Genomic DNA, 21,827 nt, shown 5'->3' with positions numbered 1-21,827 from the left:
GAAAATAAATAAAAGACACGAGGTCAATAGGATAATGGTGCCAGCTTATGGATGTAGCAAAGTATGAACAGGAGACCTGTATTATCAGACCTGTGCAATTATGTGTGGACCAGACCCGTGCGGGCACACCAGACCCGTGCGGGCACACCAGACCCGTGCGGGCACACCAGACCCGTGCGGGCACACCAGACCCGTGCGGGCACACCAGACTCTAACTGTAATAAGTAATGACTAGATATTTAAAAGCCCTCTGTGATCAGACCTGTACAATTAGATATGTTCAATCATACCAGGCCAGTCAGATATGTACATGCCCTGTACGATTTGATACGCATGATGAGACCTGCACAATCAGGTCGGTACAAGCCCTGTGCGATCAGACCTGCACGATGCCTGGTGACCTGTGCTCCCCTTACACCAATACTCGGGGGCCCCGGAGCTGCCGGTACACGGGGGAAGTCTCACCTTATCCATCAGCTTCCAGCATTTCTCCACCGTCTTCCGGTCCACTGCCCCAGGCTGAGCAGCAGGGTGGTGGTGATGCGGCTGGAAGGCGTCTTTCACCAGGCCGATGAGACCTCCACCTTTCCGCATATTAGTCGCCATGGTGAGGGAGAAAAAGGGACCTTATTGCTACCGGAGAGCACCGCTGCCCCCGGACAGGGCCCTCCTCCCAGTGTACGCCGGGAAGGGAGGGGAGATGAGTCTCCCAGGGCCGAGCACAGCAGCGCCGCCGTCACTTCCGCCTCTCATGTGAAGGGAGCGAGTGATAGCCAAGAATGAGTTTACATACATAACCCCGCCCACATGGCTGCTGTGGGCACAGAGAAAGCTGATTGGATAACTTAGTCCCAACAGCCGCATGCGCCGTTGAGCCTATTCTAACTTCCTGCCATCGTGAATGTGGGCAGCTGGTGTCACTTGGAGTCACTCAGCGTCTCTGCCCACGCTGCTCTGACTGACTGCTGCTACTCTGACTGACTGCTGCCCTGACTGACTGCTGCCCTGACTGACTGCTGCTGCTCTGACTTACTGACTGCTGCTCTGACTTACTTACTGACTGCTGCTCTGACTGACTGACGCTGCTCTGACTGACTGACGCTGCTCTGACTGACTGACGCTGCTCTGACTGCTCCTACTCTGACTGACGCTGCTCTGACTGACGCTGCCCTAACTGACTGCTGCTGCTCTGACTTACTGACTGCTGCTCTGACTGACTGACGCTGCTCTGACTGACTGACGCTTCTCTGACTGACGCTGCCCTAACTGACTGACTGCTGCTCTGACTGACTGACGCTGCTCTGACTGCTGCTGCTCTGACTGACTGCTGCTGCTCTGACTGACTGACTGCTGCCCTGACTGACTGCTGCTCTGACTGACTGCTGCTACTCTGACTGACTGACGCTGCTCTGACTGATGCTTCTCTGACTGACTGCTGCTACTCTGACTGCCTGACGCTGCTCTGACTGACTGCTGCTACTCTGACTGACTGACGCTGCTCTGACTGGCTGCTGCTACTCTGACTGGCTGCTGCTACTCTGACTGGCTGCTGCTACTCTGACTGGCTGCTGCTACTCTGACTGACTGACGCTGCTCTGACTGATGCTGCTCTGACTGACTGCTGCTACTCTGACTGACGCTGCTCTGACTGGCTGCTGCTACTCTGACTGGCTGCTGCTACTCTGACTGACTGACGCTGCTCTGACTGCTGCTGCTCTGACTGGCTGCTGCTACTCTGACTGGCTGCTGCTACTCTGACTGACGCTGCTCTGACTGATTGCTGCCCTGACTGACTGACGCTGCTCTGACTGATTGCTGCCCTGACTGACTGACGCTGCTCTGACTGACTGCTGCTACTCTGACTGACTGCTGCTGCTCTGACTGGCTGCTGCTACTCTGACTGGCTGCTGCTACTCTGACTGGCTGCTGCTACTCTGACTGACGCTGCTCTGACTGATTGCTGCCCTGACTGACTGACGCTGCTCTGACTGATTGCTGCCCTGACTGACTGACGCTGCTCTGACTGACTGCTGCTACTCTGACTGACTGCTGCTGCTCTGACTGACTGCTGCTACTCTGACTGGCTGCTGCTACTCTGACTGGCTGCTGCTACTCTGACTGGCTGCTGCTACTCTGACTGACGCTGCTCTGACTGATTGCTGCTCTGACTGACTGCTGCTCTGACTGACTGCTGCTGCTCTGACTTACTGACTGCTGCTCTGACTGACTGACTGCTGCTCTGACTGACTGACTGCTGCTCTGACTGACTGACTGCTGCTCTGACTGACTGCTGCTCTGACTTACTGACTGCTGCTCTGACTGACTGACTGCTGCTCTGACTGACTGACTGCTGCTCTGACTGACTGACTCCTGCTCTGACTGACTGACTCCTGCTCTGACTGACTGACTGCTGCTCTGACTGACTGACTGCTGCTCTGACTGACTGCTGCTACTCTGGCTGCTGCTACTCTGACTGGCTGCTGCTACTCTGACTGACGCTGCTCTGACTGACTGCTGCTACTCTGACTGACTGCTGCTACTCTGACTGACTGACGCTGCCCTGACTGACTGACGCTGCTCTGACTGACTGCTGCTACTCTGACTGACTGACGCTGCCCTGACTGACCCTGCTCTGACTGACTGCTGCTACTCTGACTGACTGATGCTACTCTGACTGACTGCTGCTACTCTGACTGACTGCTGCTACTCTGACTGACTGCTGCTGCTCTGACTGACTGACGCTGCTCTGACTGACTGACGCTGCTCTGACTGACTGACGCTGCTCTGACTGACTGACGCTGCTCTGACTGACTGACGCTGCTCTGACTGACTGACGCTGCTACTCTGACTGGCTGCTGCTACTCTGACTGGCTGCTGCTACTCTGACTGACGCTGCTCTAACTGATTGCTGCCCTGACTGACTGACTGCTGCTCTGACTGACTGCTGCTCTGACTGACTGCTGCTCTGACTGACTGACTGCTGCCCTGACTGACTGCTGCCCTGACTGACTGCTGCCCTGACTGATTGCTGCCCTGACTGACTGCTGCCCTGACTGACTGCTGCCCTGACTGACTGCTGCCCTGACTGACTGCTGCCCTGACTGACTGCTGCCCTGACTGTCTGCTGCTCTGACTGACTGCTGCTCTGACTGACTGCTGCCCTGACTGACTGCTGCCCTGACTGACTGACGCTGCCCTGACTGACTGACGCTGCCCTGACTGACTGACGCTGCTCTGACTGATTGCTACCCTGACTCACTGACGCTGCTCTGACTGACTGCTGCCCTGACTCACTGACGCTGCCCTGACTCACTGACGCTGCCCTGACTGACTGACTGCTGCTCTGTCTGACTGCTGCTCTGTCTGACTGCTGCCCTGACTGACTGCTGCCCTGACTGACTGCTGCCCTGACTGACTGCTGCCCTGACTGACTGCTGCCCTGACTGACTGATTGCGGCCCTGACTGACTGCTGCCCTGACTCACTGACGCTGCTCTGACTGACTGCTGCCCTGACTCACTGACGCTGCCCTGACTGACTGACTGCTGCTCTGTCTGACTGCTGCTCTGTCTGACTGCTGCCCTGACTGACTGCTGCCCTGACTGACTGCTGCCCTGACTGACTGCTGCCCTGACTGACTGCTGCCCTGACTGACTGCTGCCCTGACTGACTGCTGCCCTGACTGACTGCTGCCCTGACTGACTGCTGCTCTGACTGACTGCTGCCCTGACTGACTGATTGCGGCCCTGACTGACTGACGCTGATCTGACTGCTGCTCTAACTGACTGACTGCCCTGACTGACGCTGCTCTGACTGATTGCTGCCCTGACTGACTGCTGCTGCTCTGACTTATTGACTGCTGCTCTGACTGCTGCCCTGACTGGCTGGCTGCTGCTCTGACTGCTGCTCTGACAGACTGCTGCTCCAGAAGCTCACAATTGAGCAAATTAACCCCTGCACCGATTAATATGAAGGTGAAAGACATCTAATGACTGCAGGAATGGGAGGAATCAGACGCTGCGGTCTTCTGGCTCCTCTCTGTCACTGTAAACCCGTAACACCTTGCATGCTTCAACACAATGTTCACAAGGTAGACAGCAGCAGTGGTTGGTCTCCTAGACAACGAGCTAACTCCTTTATGATGATAGAGGACAATATCTGCAAGTAGTTTGTATGCTCTCCCTGTGTTTGCGGGGTTTCCCCAGTTTCTCCGGTTTCCTTCTCAGTAAAAAACAACCATACAGGAGTGTTCACTGTTCAAAAAATTAGGGCCTGACACCATTTCCGTGGTCAACAGATTGGAGATTGTGGAGTTCAACCTCCTAGCTTTCTCATGTGTAGAATGAAACTATCTTTTAAGTGACCACAACTGCAGGACCGAGGGTTGGCTGCAGTGCTGAGAAAGGGCGGAGTACGGTGATCCGGACAAATTGCTGGACCGTGAGTGAGGTGCAGACGCAGAAGTTACGGTGCATTGAGAAACGTGATGTGCTCGGTGAAACAAACACAGCAGGCATGTCAGCTTCTGTTACAGCTGATTGGCTCTCACTCAGCCTGACTGGAGCGGGTAGAGAACCTGAGGTTTTGCGGTGGCAGACCTGCATGACAATACTTAGCACGGTAAGAGAGGAAGAAGCAGCAGATGCGGTTGATGGGGCAGCTAATGGTTGTTGAGGTCCGCTGGTTCGCATTTCAGCGCAGTGAGATTGCCAGAGTAGCGCATGTTGATTGTGCATGTGAAGGTCCATGCATGTAGTAGTGGGTTGGCTCATCCTTTGCGGTGACAAAAAAAGGCTCAGGCTAGGCAACCTTTGCCATCCCTGCGAGCTGCAGACCCGCGACCGCTGCTGGCTTCAGTTGAGGCTAAGGATGCAGTGCTCCTCATGCTTGCATCACTCTGTGTCTGCACCGTAGGGCGAAAGGTAACCGTCTCGTCTTCCTCCTCCACCTTCTCAGATGAGCTACTTGGCTGCGTGACTCTGGGTTCACACCAAGTAGGATCTTAAACCTTGTCATCATCCAATGTGTTATCCCATTCATCGCCCTCAGAGTGACCCTTCTCCTCTTGTTGCCCTGACAGCACAGTACAGTCCGCATGAGGCTCATGTATCTGAGTCTCATCAGGATCACCTCCCTCCCCGGTGGTTAAAGTCTGGTGACGAGGGTCAGGAACCTGCTCAGACCCTGCTTCGTCCTGTCCCGAATCCAACCTAAAAATTTTGGGCATCGATGCAGATGCTTTCCTCCTCTTCTTGACTCTGTGAATGTTTGGAGTACACTTCTGATGTCCATGGTATAGAATGGGTGAACAGTTCTAAAGACTCGCCTATCTGTGGTTCCCTACGGTCACTTGGACAGTTGTGACGCGGGGGGAAGCAAGGGTAATTGGGGTGCCACCTCTGTGGACTGTACTGTGTGTGATGTTGAGGTGAAGGAAGACAAAGAGAGGCCACTTGAAGCAGCGCTTGCCATCCACTGGAGCACCTGCTCTTTCTTGCCCTTATCAACAAGGCATATCGCTGTGCGGCTTCCAAAGAAAGGGAGTGGAGTAGCCCGTCCAGTAACAGAAGCTGTCCAATGTCTTCGGTTAGGACATGACGGTGTTGCTTCACTAGTGCTTTCACTGACATTATCACCTACCCCACGTATACCTTGTACATCAAGCCTCTTCCCCCTTCCTCCACAACCTCTTTTTTTTCCCACTCATGTTGCTCAGATACTGTGGTAGAAGCACGCTATGAGCAAAACAAAATTTGATTGTTTCCTCTGCAAGAGCTCTGCACACACCTGAATTTCAACGGCACTTAATGGCTTGCTGTATAACATTTACTAACAGAAGAAAGTATTATTTTAGTGTGGATGAGGCCTGTATAACATAGGAGATATGCTACGAACAATTTCAAACTGAGATGTCACCTATTGTATCACATTACTAACAAGAAAGTATTTTTTCTTTACTGTGGATGAGGCCTGTATAACATAGGAGGTATTCTCCAAACTATTTCAAACTGAGATGTCCCCTGCTATATAACGTTAGGAATCGAAGAAAGTATTTTTTTTTTTACTGTGGATGAGGCCTGTATAACATCTAATATATATAATCGTCTTATCCCGTCTGTCTGTCTGTCCTTCTGTCCAGGAAATCCCACGTCGCTGATTGGTCCGGCCGCGGCCAATCATCGACGCTGGATTTCAGAAAAAGATGGCCGCCTTTAGCGGCTCATCTGCCGCATGGAGGTCAACGGCGATGCAGCTGGGAGATGACCGGCGCTAGCCGCTCATCTCCCGGCTACTCGCAGCAGATGTACCCCGACCGGCGGCACCGCTGGCCTCCATGCGGCTACCGTCAGGAGATCAGCGGCTAGGGCCGCTGATCTCCCGACGGCAAGTGTGAAGGGAGGACCGCGACCAATCAGCATTATTGGTGCCAAATTTAAAGACCGCTCTGCTGATTGGTCGCGGTTGCCGGCCGCGACCAATCAGCATTATTTGCACCAAATTTAAACACCGCTTTGCTGATTGGTCTCAGTCGCCGGCCGCGACCAATCAGCATTATTGGCGCCAAATTTAAAGACCGCTCTGCTGATCGGTCGCCGGCCGCATGCATATTCTAGAATACCCGATGCGTTAGAATCGGGCCATCATTAGTAGAATATATGCTCCTAGATATTTCAAACTCAGATCTAGCCAACAGTATCACGTTAGTCACACCAAAAATTAGATTTTTTTTACTCTGCATAAGCTCTGCATACAGCTGAATTTCACCGCCACTAAAGGATTAGGTGGCTTATAGCAGAGTGTAGCACATTTGCGACAGATAAAAATATATTTTGTAATCTGGTTAGCAACAGAAAAAATATATTTTTTTTACTCTGAAAACAGCTGAAGTTCAATTCCACTAAAGTAGTAGGTGGCTTATGGGAGAATCTATCACATTTGTGACAGATAAAACTATATTTTGTAGTCTGGCTAGCAACAGAAAAAATATATTTTTTTTACTCTGAAAACAGCTGAAGTTCAACGCCATTAAAGTAGTAAGTGGCTTATGGCAGATTCTATCTAGTGATGAACGAACGTGTCCGCCACTACTCGGTAATCTCCCGAGAATCACAGTTCTCGATAAGATCGGCGCTCGGCGAGTATTTCCAGGTTGCTCGGGCAGGAGCTCTTTAGAGAGCCATTTGGCTCTCTTTAGAGAGCCAATGAACATGCAGGAATTGCTTGCCATGCACTGTAATGCCGTAGCCATGTTGGTTGTTTCATTACAGTGATTGGCTGGCCGCATAGCATCAACGGGTCTATTTAAAGGGGTTGTCCACTGCTATTAATAATTGGCCAATCTATTTTTATGTTGAAAATAAGTTTCTTTGTAAATACCTTGCGTTGCTGTTACTGCCTGTGAGCGGCATTATCACTGGCCGCTCACAGGCATCACATGACCCCCGGCTGCAGCCGGCTCTGGCATCCGCTGATGTCACGTCAAGTTCCGGATGCAGCCGGGGGTGACTCACTGCTGCGTTACACGGTGAATGCTGGGCTGTGGGCGGGGTTACCTTGCGCATCACACCCATCATCCACCGCGCGATCACCCTCTCCTCATTCATTGGGAAAGCGCGAGTTGGATGCTGGGTGTGACGCGCTGGGTAACCTCGCCCACAGCCCAGAATCCACCGCGTCACTGATGTCACGTCAAGTGAGGCGTGACATTAGCCGGGGGTCACGTGATGCATGTGAGCGGACAGATATAGCGCCGCTCACAGGCAGTAACAGCAACGCAAGGTATATACGAGGAAACTATTTTCAACATAAAAATAGATTGGCCAATTATTAATAGTAGTGGACAACCCCTTTAAGGCCCAATGACGCTAGGCTTGTCACAGTCTACCCTGGAAACAGGCAGAGTAGGGAGAGCTACTGCTGAGTCAGGGAGATATTTGCTTGTTTATAGTTAGTAAAAGTATTCCACAGCATATTTATATATCCATCTGAACTAACAGTCCTTCTGAGGACTAATCCAGCTGCATATATTCAGTGGTGATAGCAGGAGTTAGGCAGGCAGGGTTTGTGGCAGACTGCAGTGCATACAGCACAAGAGGGTTCATTGTGAACCTTTGATCAGGGTCATTTGGATGTTTTTGGTTGTCATTAAGAATTAAGAGAAAATACAGTAGTTTGACAATAAATGGCTTCACCCAACCAATAACCATGAGTGGAGAAAAAGTTTTTTTGTTATCATTCATATTCTCTGAAACAAGGCCAAGAAAGCAAACATTCTGCAGGGGTATGTAAACTTTTGAGCACAACTGTAAAACCGTGGTTTTCCCTTAGACGTATCACATATAACTGCAGTTCAAATCCAGCCATTTGTAGTGAACGTGGAAAATAAAAGGGACGGGGAAGTGGACGTGATGCTGATGGTGCATGCCGAGGCTGAGGCCGTGGGCACGCTGAAATTGTGCCATTACAAACACCCACATCTTGTCGCTCGACCTTCCTGTCCCAATTACTAGGGGACCGCAGAACACCACTATTGAACTCAGAGCAGTGTCAAAAGGTTGTTGCTTGGATAGCAGATAATGCTTGCAGTCACTTTGCCACTACCACCACCACCCTGTCTTCCACACAGTCAAGTCTCAGTAGCCATGAGTCTGGACCGCATATTCCTCACTCTGATTCCCCTTCCTCCCACCATGGGGAGGCGTAGCACCACAACAGGCAGGAAGAAGCAGTGTGGTGGCCGCAGACAACGCGGGAAAGCGTTCCCCGTAACACCAACACGACGGAAGTTGCCAGTACAACTGTTAGGTCATCTTGAGTCTGGTTGTTTTTTAAAAACTCTGCAAATGACCCCAAAAATGCCATTTACATCACCTGCCAGGCTAGCATCAGCAAAACTAGCAGCCTGACCACCACCAGCATGATCAGGGACATGGCAGCAAAGCACCCGACTAAGTGGGTTGAACCCCAGGGTCCAGAAACAGTGTCTGTAGATGACACCACTGCTTCTTCCGCTATTGTGCGTGCACACCAATCCCCTGTCCATGGTGCATGTGAAGATGCCTTCCGCTCTGCACCTGTCGTTGCACACTCTCCACTAGCACCATCAGCAAGCACGTCCTTGTCCCAGCACAGCGTTCAGTTGTCCCTACCCCAGTTCTTGGAACGCAAGGGCAAATATGCAGCCAACGCCCCACAAGCCACACTACTAAATTCACACCTTTTGCGAATGCTTGCACTCGAAATGTTGCCTTTTAGGCTCGTGGAGACGGAAGCTTTCTGCAACCTGATGGCGGCAGCCATCCCTCGGTACTCGGTCCCCAACCGCCACTGTTTCTTCCGGTGTGCCGTCCCCGCATTACACAAGCACGTGTCTCACAACATTAGCTATGCCCTCATGAACACAGTTACTGGGAAAGTCCACCTAACCACGGGCACGTGGACAAGTGCTTGTGGGCAGGGATGGTACATCTCGCTGACACCATACTGGGTTAATATAGTGGAAGCTGGGACCCCCTCAGACCTTGGGATGGAACACATCCTCCCGACACCAAGGATTGCGGGCCCTGGGTCAATTAGAGTTGCCCCCACACTCTACAGCTCCTGCATCTCTTCCTCCTCCTCCTCTTCAGACTCCATCTCGAAATAACCACATCAGTCACAAGCTGGAAGCACTGCCTCGGCCAAGCGGCAACAGGCTCTGCTGAAGCTAATATGCTTAGGTGACAAACTGAATAATGCTGAAGAGTTGTGGACAGCTCTGAAAGAGCAGGCAGATCTGTGGCTGACACCGCTGACCCTACAGCCAGGCATGATCGTGTGTGACAATGGCCGGCTCTGAAGCGAAGTGAACTTACACATGTACCATGCCCGGTCCATGTGCTTAACCTTATGGTTCAGCGGTTTCTCAAAACCTACCCAGATCTGCGGAGCATGATAAGATGGAGCAAGGAACCATACAGGGTGATTCCACACAGCTCAGCCTCATCTCATCCCAATGTGGATTGGGTTACAATGAGGAAGAGGAGGAGGAAGAACAGGAGCTAGTTTCCTGCGCTATAGACGGTACTACCTGCACAACTGTCATACCGTCTGTTCAACATGGATGGCCTAAGGACAGGGAGGAGGAGAAGGTGGATGAGGAGGAGAGCATGGTCAGTCGTCCTCTTGGTGAGGACACAGAAGTCTTGCCTGTTAGCAGTCTGAAAAGCACAGAGAAAAACAGATGACATTGGAGCCTCCAAGTATGAAAGAATTATAACAAATTTATTACAAATGAATAATCAGGTACACGATAGGGGTAAGTGCAGAAAATCTGTGAAGCTTAAAAGAGAAATCCTCCCCACATAGCGACCTCCAAAATAGATCCTACATTGCACATATATAAGTATTGGTTACAAAGATATATATAAGGACAGAAGGAACATCACCGTGGAGAAGAAGTAATATATAGCATCTCCATATATATTCATGCAGCCAACATAGCAATATTAATTGTATTAATTTGATACCATTGATAGATTAATTTAAAGCATAGGATGCCCACTGTCGTGCCCTCATCACATGGATGGAGCAACTAGATAATTGATCAAACCACTTGCTACCTTGAGCCCATGAATGGTCCCCAGCACAACCACTGTATACATACCAGGGATGTCGGGCAAACGTCACGTGACAGTCGCTGGGCAGTCAAAGATGCAGGAGTCTATATGGATGGTGCGCTCGTGGAGCAGGAATGCCCTGACGCGCATTTCGGTCTTCCCTTCGTCATGGGGCGTGTGAGTAAGACATGTATATCGCATTTTATAGGCGCCGTACAGCGCCATGGACCGGAAGTGACGCATGCGTCGCCATGGGGAACAAGACGCCTGCCGGCGTCTGCGTCACTCTGTTATGCACACGCCCGGGCTAAGCGGCGTGTGCGTGGGATTGGTAGTGATTCCACTGGACCGTGCCGGAGAGTGAATGCCTGGAGGGGCGTGACTAAGTATTCACCCGATCCGACCAGGGTCGCACGACGGCATACGACGCCAGTGCACCAAGGAGGAACCGAGCAGAGGGACCAGGTGCTACTCCAGGACAGACCCCGGACACGGCTGTTGACCCACACAGGGGAATACAGGAACAGGCTGGTAGGCTGGCACACAGACTGGTATGCAGGCAGGCGGGTATGCAGGCAGGGGGGTAAAGGCAAGCACAGCTAGAGTGCAGACAGGGAGGCACTAGCAGGTAGGAACACAGGCGGGATAGGACCCAGTACACACCGGGACTCAGGAACAATACAGGCAGAGGGTTACAGGCAAGCACAGCTAGAGTGCCGACAAGGCTGAGCAGGGAGGACAGGGCTCTGTTCACACGGAACAGACAGGAAGGGAAAGACAGAGCCAGATACTCACACAGTACTTGCAGAGACAATAAGCAGGAGTTAGGTACGAGTTCAGACTCTGCAGAAAAAGGAAGGGAACGGACATAGAGGCAAAACAGGAAAAGGACAGGAGAGAGTTCAGACTGGAACTGAGTGTACGGAGGAGACCGACACTGCAGAGGGATACAGGAGCGGGTCTGGGAATACGGCCCCCAGAGAGGCGGAGCGAACAGGCAAGGAGCGTGTTCAGACAGGACAGACCAGACGCAGGAGCGGGTCTAGGAAATCGGCCACTAGAAGGCGGAACGAACAGGCAAGGAGCGTGTTCAGACAGGACAGACCAGACACAGGAGCGGGTCTAGGAAATCGGCCACTAGAAGGCGAGAGGAACAGGCTAGGAGCGTGTTCAGACAGGACAGACAAGAGAACACAGAAAGGAGTCAGTTCAGACACGGGAGCTGAAACCGCAAAGCAGGAGACATACAGGACTCAGTTCAGACACGGGAGCTGATACCGCAAAGCAGGAGACATACAGGACTCAGTTCAGACACGGGAGCTGATACCGCAAAGCAGGAGACATACAGGACTCAGTTCAGACACGGGAGCTGATACCGCAAAGCAGGAGACATACAGGACTCAGTTCAGACACGGGAACTGATACAAAAAGCAGGAGACAAGAGACGGGACCTGGCACCTTCAGAGTGCAAGCACACACTGAAGGAAACACTATGCTCAGGCAGGGATAGAAGGGAGCTGCTGAGCTATATACCAAGTGACAGACAGCAATAGGCTGAGGACGCACAAGGGGTGTGACCCACAGCAGGTACAAAAGGCAGGAAGTGATCGGGCGCCGCCCTTAAGCAGCAGAAACAGACACAAACAGACAGCATGGAGGGAAGCCAGAGAGACATTCTGGACAGGAGATCAAGTGCGCCCTCTTGCACAGTGGGAGATGGACCACCATGCAAGGACGCCGCCAGGTATGTTACAGTACCTCCCCCCTTACGCCCCCTCTTCTTCAGGCCTGCCAGAATCTTCCGCAGGGAATTCGAGGGCCAGTCGTTCACTGGGTTGGAGGGGGACAGAGACTTAAGGGTAATCTCTGCTTCGAGGTACATCTTGTCAAGCTCACAGGAAGAAATAGACGGGTTATCACGTACATAATGAGGAAAAGTCACTGTCTCTTTGTTATCTGGTGGTATCCCGGAGGATTCAGGAAACAACTGGAGGTCCTCCGCCGGGTCAGAAGAGTGCAGAGGCTCAGAGAAAACAACTGCTTCAGAGTACACTAGGTCGGACTCACTGGAGGAAGCAGGCGAGGTATCGGGTACCGAGTATAGGAAAGTCTCTGTCCATTCACCACCAGGTGGCACCCCGAAGGGTTCTGGAGACAGCTGGCGGTCCTCCGCCTGGTCAGAGGGGTGTAGAGACTCACGGGTAATCTCTGCTTCAGAGTACACTAGGTCGGACTCACTGGAGGAAGCAGGCGAGGTATCGGGTACCGAGTATAGGAAAGTCTCTGTCCATTCACCACCAGGTGGCACCCCGAAGGGTTCTGGAGACAGCTGGCGGTCCTCCGCCTGGTCAGAGGGGTGTAGAGACTCACGGGTAACCTCTGCTTCAGAGTACACTAGGTCGGACTCACTGGACGAAGCAAGCGAGGTATCAGATCCAGGATATAGGAAAGTCTCTGTCCATTCACCACCAGGTGGCACCCCGAAAGATTCTGAACACAACTGGAGGTCCTCCGCCTGGTCGGAGGGGTGTAGAGACTCAGGAGTAACCTCTGCTTCGGAGTACACTAAGTTGGACTCACTGGACGAAGCGAGCGAGGTATCAGGTACAGAGTATAGGAAAGTCTCTGTCCTTTCGCTACCAGGTAGCACCCCGAAGGGTTCAGGAGACAACTAGAGATCCTCCGCCTGGTCGGAGGGGTGTAGAGACTCGGAGGTAACTACCACTTTGGGGTACCCATTGTCAGGCTCACAGGACGAAGCGGACAAAGTATTGAGTACCGGGTGTAGAGAAGTCTCTCTCCATTTGTCATCGAGTGGTATCCCGGAGGGTTCAGGAGGCAACAGGGGATCCTCCGCCAGGTAGTAGAGGTGCACAGACTCTGAGGTAACCACAGCTTTGGAGCATCCTTGGACATGCACACCGGTTAAAGAGAAAGAAGCATCTGATGCCGGGTGCAGGAAGTTCTCCTGTGTGGAGTCTGGATGGGCAGAAGTCTCTTCGGCCAGGAGAACTGGTGCACTACCCACGCACATTACCCATTGGGGTTTCTCCGGGATACAGGGAGATGAAGCTTCAGTAGGGACTTCAAGGTTGGGGTCAGGAGGTCTCAGGGAGGACAGACCCTGGCGTGACGGCTTGCCTCTAAGTCTAGCACGTCTGGGCTGCCTCTTGAGGTTGAGAGAAGTATTCCGGAAAGCGTAGTCACCCTGTGAGGATTCTGGGTGGGCAGTAGTCTCATTGGGCTGGAGGACTATTGCGCTACCCACACACATTACCCGTCGGGGCTGCTCCGGGATATTGGGAAGTGAAGCTTCAGCAGGGGCTTCAGAGTTAGGGTCCTCGAAGACCATACGAAAGGCCACCAGGAAGGCCTGCAGGTCAAGGATGACAGGATCCCATGCTTCCCATAGGGGGGTGACCCATTTCAAGGCATCACCCGCTAGGTAGTCAATCATAAAGGCCACTTTAGCCCAATCGGAAGGAAAATAGAGAGGGTAGGCCTTAAAGTGTAGCATGCATTGCTCCACAAATGCACGACACTGTCTTGGATCCCCATAGTAACGTGGCGGATCCGCAGGAACGAGGGCTGATAGATCCATCTGGACGGGTGCGTAACTCGCCTGGAACTCAGCTAAAGGGGGAAAAAAATTTATTTATTTTATTTTAATGCATGTATTCGCTGGAAAAACTTCTCAAAGAGCGAAGGCCGTGGGGCTCAACGGGAACCATGGCCTGAGCATGCTGTTATGCACACGCCCGGGCTAAGCGGCGTGTGCGTGGGATTGGTAGTGATTCCACTGGACCGTGCCGGAGAGTGAATGCCTGGAGGGGCGTGACTAAGTATTCACCCGATCCGACCAGGGTCGCACGACGGCATACGACGCCAGTGCACCAAGGAGGAACCGAGCAGAGGGACCAGGTGCTACTCCAGGACAGACCCCGGACACGGCTGTTGACCCACACAGGGGAATACAGGAACAGGCTGGTAGGCTGGCACACAAACTGGTATGCAGGCAGGCGGGTATGCAGGCAGGGGGGTAAAGGCAAGCACAGCTAGAGTGCAGACAGGGAGGCACTAGCAGGTAGGAACACAGGCGGGATAGGACCCAGTACACACCGGGACTCAGGAACAATACAGGCAGAGGGTTACAGGCAAGCACAGCTAGAGTGCCGACAAGGCTGAGCAGGGAGGACAGGGCTCTGTTCACACGGAACAGACAGGAAGGGAAAGACAGAGCCAGATACTCACACAGTACTTGCAGAGACAATAAGCAGGAGTTAGGTACGAGTTCAGACTCTGCAGAAAAAGGAAGGGAACGGACATAGAGGCAAAACAGGAAAAGGACAGGAGAGAGTTCAGACTGGAACTGAGTGTACGGAGGAGACCGACACTGCAGAGGGATACAGGAGCGGGTCTGGGAATACGGCCCCCAGAGAGGCGGAACGAACAGGCAAGGAGCGTGTTCAGACAGGACAGACCAGACGCAGGAGCGGGTCTAGGAAATCGGCCACTAGAAGGCGGAACGAACAGGCAAGGAGCGTGTTCAGACAGGACAGACCAGACACAGGAGCGGGTCTAGGAAATCGGCCACTAGAAGGCGAGAGGAACAGGCTAGGAGCGTGTTCAGACAGGACAGACAAGAGAACACAGAAAGGAGTCAGTTCAGACACGGGAGCTGAAACCGCAAAGCAGGAGACATACAGGACTCAGTTCAGACACGGGAGCTGATACCGCAAAGCAGGAGACATACAGGACTCAGTTCAGACACGGGAGCTGATACCGCAAAGCAGGAGACATACAGGACTCAGTTCAGACACGGGAGCTGATACCGCAAAGCAGGAGACATACAGGACTCAGTTCAGACACGGGAACTGATACAAAAAGCAGGAGACAAGAGACGGGACCTGGCACCTTCAGAGTGCAAGCACACACTGAAGGAAACACTATGCTCAGGCAGGGATAGAAGGGAGCTGCTGAGCTATATACCAAGTGACAGACAGCAATAGGCTGAGGACGCACAAGGGGTGTGACCCACAGCAGGTACAAAAGGCAGGAAGTGATCGGGCGCCGCCCTTAAGCAGCAGAAACAGACACAAACAGACAGCATGGAGGGAAGCCAGAGAGACATTCTGGACAGGAGATCAAGTGCGCCCTCTTGCACAGTGGGAGATGGACCACCATGCAAGGACGCCGCCAGGTATGTTACACACTCGACATCCGGCGGCGGAGCTAAAGGCTCCGACGCCGCACGTCAATCAAGACACAGAGAGCTGACATGCGCCGAGGAACACATAGCACGCATGCGTGCCTGGTCACAGCCTTCCCAAGAGATCAGTGTCAAAAAGGTGCAGCGTCTCATATCATAAATACCGGAAAGAATACCAGAGAATGTAAGAATGGGAGGGATGGGCTACAGGGTCATCAGAGCAGCAGTGATTGGTGACAGCACGTTATATCAAGCACAAGATTAAGCAGAATAATCAGTTTTCTAACCATCTGATTACACATGGTAGAAGATGGGCAATTTCAAAAACTATATGTTATAGATTTATCAAAAGATATATATAACTTAGAAAAGATATATGTGCTGGCACCGACCATCCAAAGGGGTACAAAGTAATGTACAACATTAACAAATTGAGGGTCACAAAGAATTAATTGGCCCACACAAGGGTCCAAAGAATTCCCTATCTTCGTATAGATCTGTATGAGGATAATACAACAAGGCATTTGCATAGAAGATATACAGCAAAAATATTTTCTTGTATAAATTCGTATCCTCTATTTTCATATTGGTATATCATACATTTACTTATATTAAAACATCAAAATGTGATAGATAACATATCCATGCAAATGTACATATAAACAGCATAGGGCCAAGATGTATATTTATCTCTTGTCCATATTTCTTTATGGTACGTGATCCCTCGTGGTCCCTTCTACACAGGTGAAAAATACACGCATGGCGGACCCAGAACCGAAGTCCCCAGTGAAATGCAGGGAAAGTGATACCAAAGAGAAACAGTAAGAATCCTAAATGACACAAAAAGAAACACGGTAAGTAAAAACAGTTAAAAACATAGTGTAATAGCAACAAAGCCTCAACCATATTAGGTCAATGCAGGTGGACGCATACAAGAACATATATGTATAGATATATATATAAATATCTATATATTAGAGTATGGTGGAAACCAAAGGAAGGGAGCGTAACTTATACTCTCGTTCAGTCCATTAGGGTGCAAGGTATTGAGAGTCCATATCCAACGGGACTCCATTTGTGCAAGTTTAAGACCTATCTTGCCACCCCGTATGTTGGGTACAATACAGTCAATACCCCTTATCTTAAGTGCCAAGGCATCACAATTATGATGGGTCTTGAAGTGACGTGGTATAGTTTTTAAGGTGGATGTGTCCGTGTGGTCAGCCGCAGCAATAATTCCCAGAACATGTTCGCGAACACGCACCTTAAACTGACGGTAGTCATACCCACATATACCAGTCCACACAGACAGGTAGCAAAATATATCACATATTTTGTAGTGCAGGTGATTAGTCTATTTATACTGTAGGACTTAGACCCATCAGATTTAAAGAATGTATCGCATCTTTCAATGTTCGGGCACGCGACACACCGACCACAAGGGACGCATCCACCTTTCCTAATCTGCCCAATACTTATATATGTGCAATGTAGGATCTATTTTGGAGGTCGCTATGTGGGGAGGATTTCTCTTTTAAGCTTCACAGATTTTCTGCACTTACCCCTATCGTGTACCTGATTATTCATTTGTAATAAATTTGTTATAATTCTTTCATACTTGGAGGCTCCAATGTCGTCTGTTTTTCTCTGTGCTTTTCATGTCTATTTGACGATGGAGTATATTGAGTCCACAATATGGTAGTATTGAATATTACATTACATTATATGTAATGGTGATTTAAAAGATACACTTGAATTGTGAGGTATATACTACTCGCTTCCATGAATTGTTTCTATTTGACTGTTAGCAGTCTGGCACGCATGACTCAGTTTATGTTATGCTGCCTTTCACGTGACCCTCGAGTTGTCCAAATTTTGGGTGCCAGGCATTACTGGTTGGTGACACTTCTAGACCCACGTTACAAGGAGAACTTTCTATCTCTTATTCCCGCGGCGGGCAGGCCTAATAAATTAGGGCAGTACCAGAAGGCCCTTGTTGCGAAATTATTAAAAATTCCCATCTGAAAACGCTGGCGGCAGAGGTCACAGTTTGTTGGACAACCAAAGAGTACAGGCAAGAGAAACCCAAAATCCAATCTAGCAGAGGCAGGGGAACACTGTCAAAGTTCTGGGACAGTGTTCTCAGACCCTCCCATCAAACAGGCCCTGAGGCGGGAGTACTCTCACAAGGAGTGCAAAGTTTCGGAAGATGGTGAGGGAGTACCTTGCCGACCGTACCAATGTCCTCCTTGATTCTTCTGTGCCTTATAATTATTGGGTATCCAAGCTGGACACGTGGCATGAAATGGCTCTCTACGCCTTGGAAGTCCTGGCCTGCCCTGCCGCTAAAGTTTTGTCAGAGCGGGTTTTTAGTGCCGCTGGTGGAATTATAACTGATAGACGCATCTACTTGTCAACTGAAAATACTGACAGGCTGACTCTTATAAAAATGAACAAGTTCTGGATTGGGCCAGACTTCTCAACATCACTGAATGATAGCAGCGTAACATAAACTCAAATACAGTGTCTTTGTTTTGGGAGGTCTATTTCCATGCACCTCTTCACACCCATACATGGGTATATGCTTCCTGATTTTGTCTATTTGCTCTTGTCCTCCTCCTTCTCATCATCACCATATCATTCACCACCATATCTACCATATCACCTCCTCTACGTCTCTTGCAAGGGGCATTGGAGTGCCTCCAAATTTTTATCAGCCATTGCATTCACTGTATAGGCAAACAGTATGGGAGACCCACTTTCTAATAATGGGAACATTGTTTTCAGGAGGCCATCCTCTACGTCTCTTGCAAGGGGCATTGTAGTGCCTCCAAATTTCTGGCAGCAGTTGCAGTCACTGCATACGTAAGAACAGTATGGGAGACCCACTTCCTAATAATGGGAACATTGTTTTCAGGAGGACCTCCTCTACGTCTCTTGCAAGGGGCATTGGAGTGCCTCCAAATTTTTGGCAGCAGTTGCAGTCACTGCATACGTAAGAACAGTATGGGAGACCCACTTCCTAATAATGGGAACATTGTTTTCAGGAGGACCTCCTCTACGTCTCTTGCAAGGGGCATTGGAGTGCCTCCAAAGTTTTGGCAGCCGTTGCAGTCACTGTATACGCAAGCACAGTATGGGAGACCCACTCCTTTCTAATGGGAACATGTCATTACTTAGGCCCAGCCCTATGTGTCTTTAAATTGTTAGTAGGGTTTTTCCTAAATTTTGGCAGCCCTTGCAGTCACTATATGGGCATTACCACGATAGGAGACCCACTCCTTTATAATGGGAATTTTTTTTTTTTTTACTGAGGCCCTCCTTTATGTTTCTTCAAAGGGGTATTGGGGTGCGTCCAAATTTTTAGCAGCCCTTTGCAGTCACTGCATAAGCAATAACAGTGTAGGAGACCCATTCTTTAATAATGGGAACAACAAAGCATAGCCGGCTGATGGCCCTCTAACAATAGTGAGTGCCGACTGCTGATCCTTTAAGAATAGTAAGGGCCGCCTGATGGTCCTATAAAAATAGTCTTTGTGAATTTCAGAGTCTCTCCTTCATAAGTGAAACAGGATGTGTCTGATCATGTCTCACACACCACAAAGCCAGATAAGGTAGTAAAATGTTAAAATTAAATTTACCAGTAAATGTATTTTTCACGGTTGAAAGCAATGCAAAAGTGCAAAAACGCATCAAAATGCTACGTTTGAACATAGCCCAAGGTGTGGAGGAGCATTTTTGTTTTTTTATATTTATTTTGCCTTATATAAAAGTCATTACCCTGGAAATGATGTTCCTTAACATTTTTACCAGGAAAATCCATTTTGGTTTAGTTTTTGTATGTTTTATTGTAAGTCCGTAAAAGTGGTGTAATACCTCTGAAAACATTGTTGATAGCAGTGACCTGGGAGTCATAAATGCTTCCAAGGGTCTCCCCATGCTGTTCCCATGCCATTTGAGCACTGTTCACATCGATTTGGGCAATTTTTAGGCCCTCTGCAGACTGCCGAGGGGGTGGATGGGCGCCAGAAAAAAGCTTGAGTTTCCCATAGACTTACATTGGGCTCGTTGTTCTGATCGAGCACTCGAGCATTCCAATTTGATTGACTCGAGCAACAAGTACCCGAGCATTTTAGTGCTCGCTCATCACTAATTCTATCACGTTTGTGACAGAAAAAAAATATTTTTTGTAGTCTGGCTAGCAACTGAAAAAAAATATTTTTTTACTGTGCACAAAGCTGAATTTTTCCCACAAAAATGACAAAGTGAGCATCACATTAGCAAATTAAAAAAAAAGAGTTTTGTGCTCCGCAGAGTCTGCATACAGCTGAATTTCAGCCTCACTAAAGGAACAGGTGGGCTAGTAGGACTTATTTGCTGTATCACATTACCAAGTGAAAAAAGTAGATTGAAGGAATACTGGTGCATAGAGCACAATACAGCAGTGCACAACACAATTCTATGGCATGGGCCCTGCTGTTTTTGTCTGAACCTGAGTAATTGCACAAGAAAAAAAAAAGTGCTGCAAGATCGATTTCACAGGCCCACAGCACAGGACTTATCTAAACTATCTGACTTCAAAACAACCGCCTATCTATCTAGCTAATATCTCTCATTAAACAGGAACACACTCAGCAGCAGCGTCTGTCAGCAGTAACATGCATAAAATGGCGCTATGGGAACATGGTCGCTCTTTATATAGAAAGGACATGTGATTTCAGCAGCCAATTGCAGAAGCCCTTGTGTCTGGACAGTGTGGATGCTTCCTGAGCTCTGATTGGCTTGCTTCGATTTGCTCACTTAAAGTTACAGGAAAAAAAAAAAAAGATTACAAGCGCGCCACTCCTCTGACCTCTTCTAGCTCTCCCCAGCCCCTCCACTCATCAAACATGTCTCCCCTTCTCATCATACACAAGCACTATGCTAACCAACTGTTAAAAACACTGTAGTTGACCCGCAATCATTTTTCCCCACTTATTCGCCGAATGTTACAGATTTTCCCTAATTTAAATAAAAATGCTCGCCTTTCCAATCACAAATCCGAATGTGCCATATTCATGTCGAATTTAACTTTTGAGATCGGATTTCGAACATATTCGCTCATCACTACCAAAGACTACCCTGTTGCCAGGGTGACTATAAAAACTAACTGCGGCACTAAGTCCCATCAGGTGGGAGTAGTTAAAGGGAATCTGTCACCGCCCTGGAAACTATCAGACCGCTAAAATGGGCACACAGGTTATAGAAATGTGAATCTATACTTACCTGTATGGCCCATATTAGCGGTCTGATTGCTGTTAAATTGCTTTTTAATAAATTATTTCTGCCAAGCTTTGCATCCCCTGGACGCCATGAAATGCCAGCCTATTAGCTTGGTTTACATACTCACTCCACCTCCCCTGCACGTCACAGGGCCCGGTGACGTGCACTTCCCGGCTGGATCCTGCGCCTGCGCACTTCAACTGTACGGACGGCGCTCTTCTTCCTGCCGTCTGTGTAGTGTTGTGCAGCAGAAAACTTGTGCGCAGGCGCTGGGAAGGCAGAGTGGCTCACCGGTGCCTGCGCACAAATTCCACGCTGCACAACACTACATAGATGGCAGGAAGAAGAGCGCAGTCCGTACAGGTGAAGTGCGCAGGTGTGAGATCCGGCCGGGAACTGCATGTCACAGTACCCTGTGACGTGCACGGGAGGTGGGCTGAGTATGTAAACGAAGGTAGTAGGTGGGGATTTTTTTGCATCCAGGGGACGCAAAGTTTGGCAGAATAATTTATTAAAAAGCAATTTCACAGCAATCAGATCGCTAATATGGGCCATACAGGTAAGTATTGATTCACATTTCTATCACCTGTATGCCCATATTAGCAGTCTGATAGGTCCCACGGGGGTGACAGATTCCCTTTAAGGACCTGCTACATCCAGTAATAATAGAGCGGGACTTTAGCCTGTTCTGGGACTTATAGCGGAAAGCAGTTGTACCACCTGACTCAGGAAGGAGCCGCTTCCACCATGTTGAATCCC

The 21,827-nt window shown here is 50.0% G+C and overlaps 1 protein-coding gene across 1 annotated transcript in view; it reads right to left on the bottom strand.

Moving 5' to 3' along the window:
• CBL (Cbl proto-oncogene) overlaps positions 1 to 786 on the bottom strand; it is a 70,099-nt gene extending 69,313 nt beyond the window's left edge. The window contains exon 1 of the mRNA XM_073656629.1: positions 466 to 786. Within this exon, the coding sequence (XP_073512730.1) occupies positions 466 to 606 (141 nt within the window). The 5' untranslated portion in view covers positions 607 to 786. The remainder of the gene's footprint in view (positions 1 to 465) is intronic.
• Between the last annotated feature and the right edge of the window lie 21,041 nt (positions 787 to 21,827).

The sequence above is a fragment of the Phyllobates terribilis genome, unplaced genomic scaffold (assembly GCF_046119375.1).
Source record: "Phyllobates terribilis strain yellow unplaced genomic scaffold, ASM4611937v1 Scaffold_12__6_contigs__length_324123572, whole genome shotgun sequence".
Classification (NCBI taxonomy): Eukaryota; Metazoa; Chordata; class Amphibia; order Anura; family Dendrobatidae; genus Phyllobates; species Phyllobates terribilis.
This window is presented reverse-complemented; position numbering and strand designations above follow the sequence as displayed.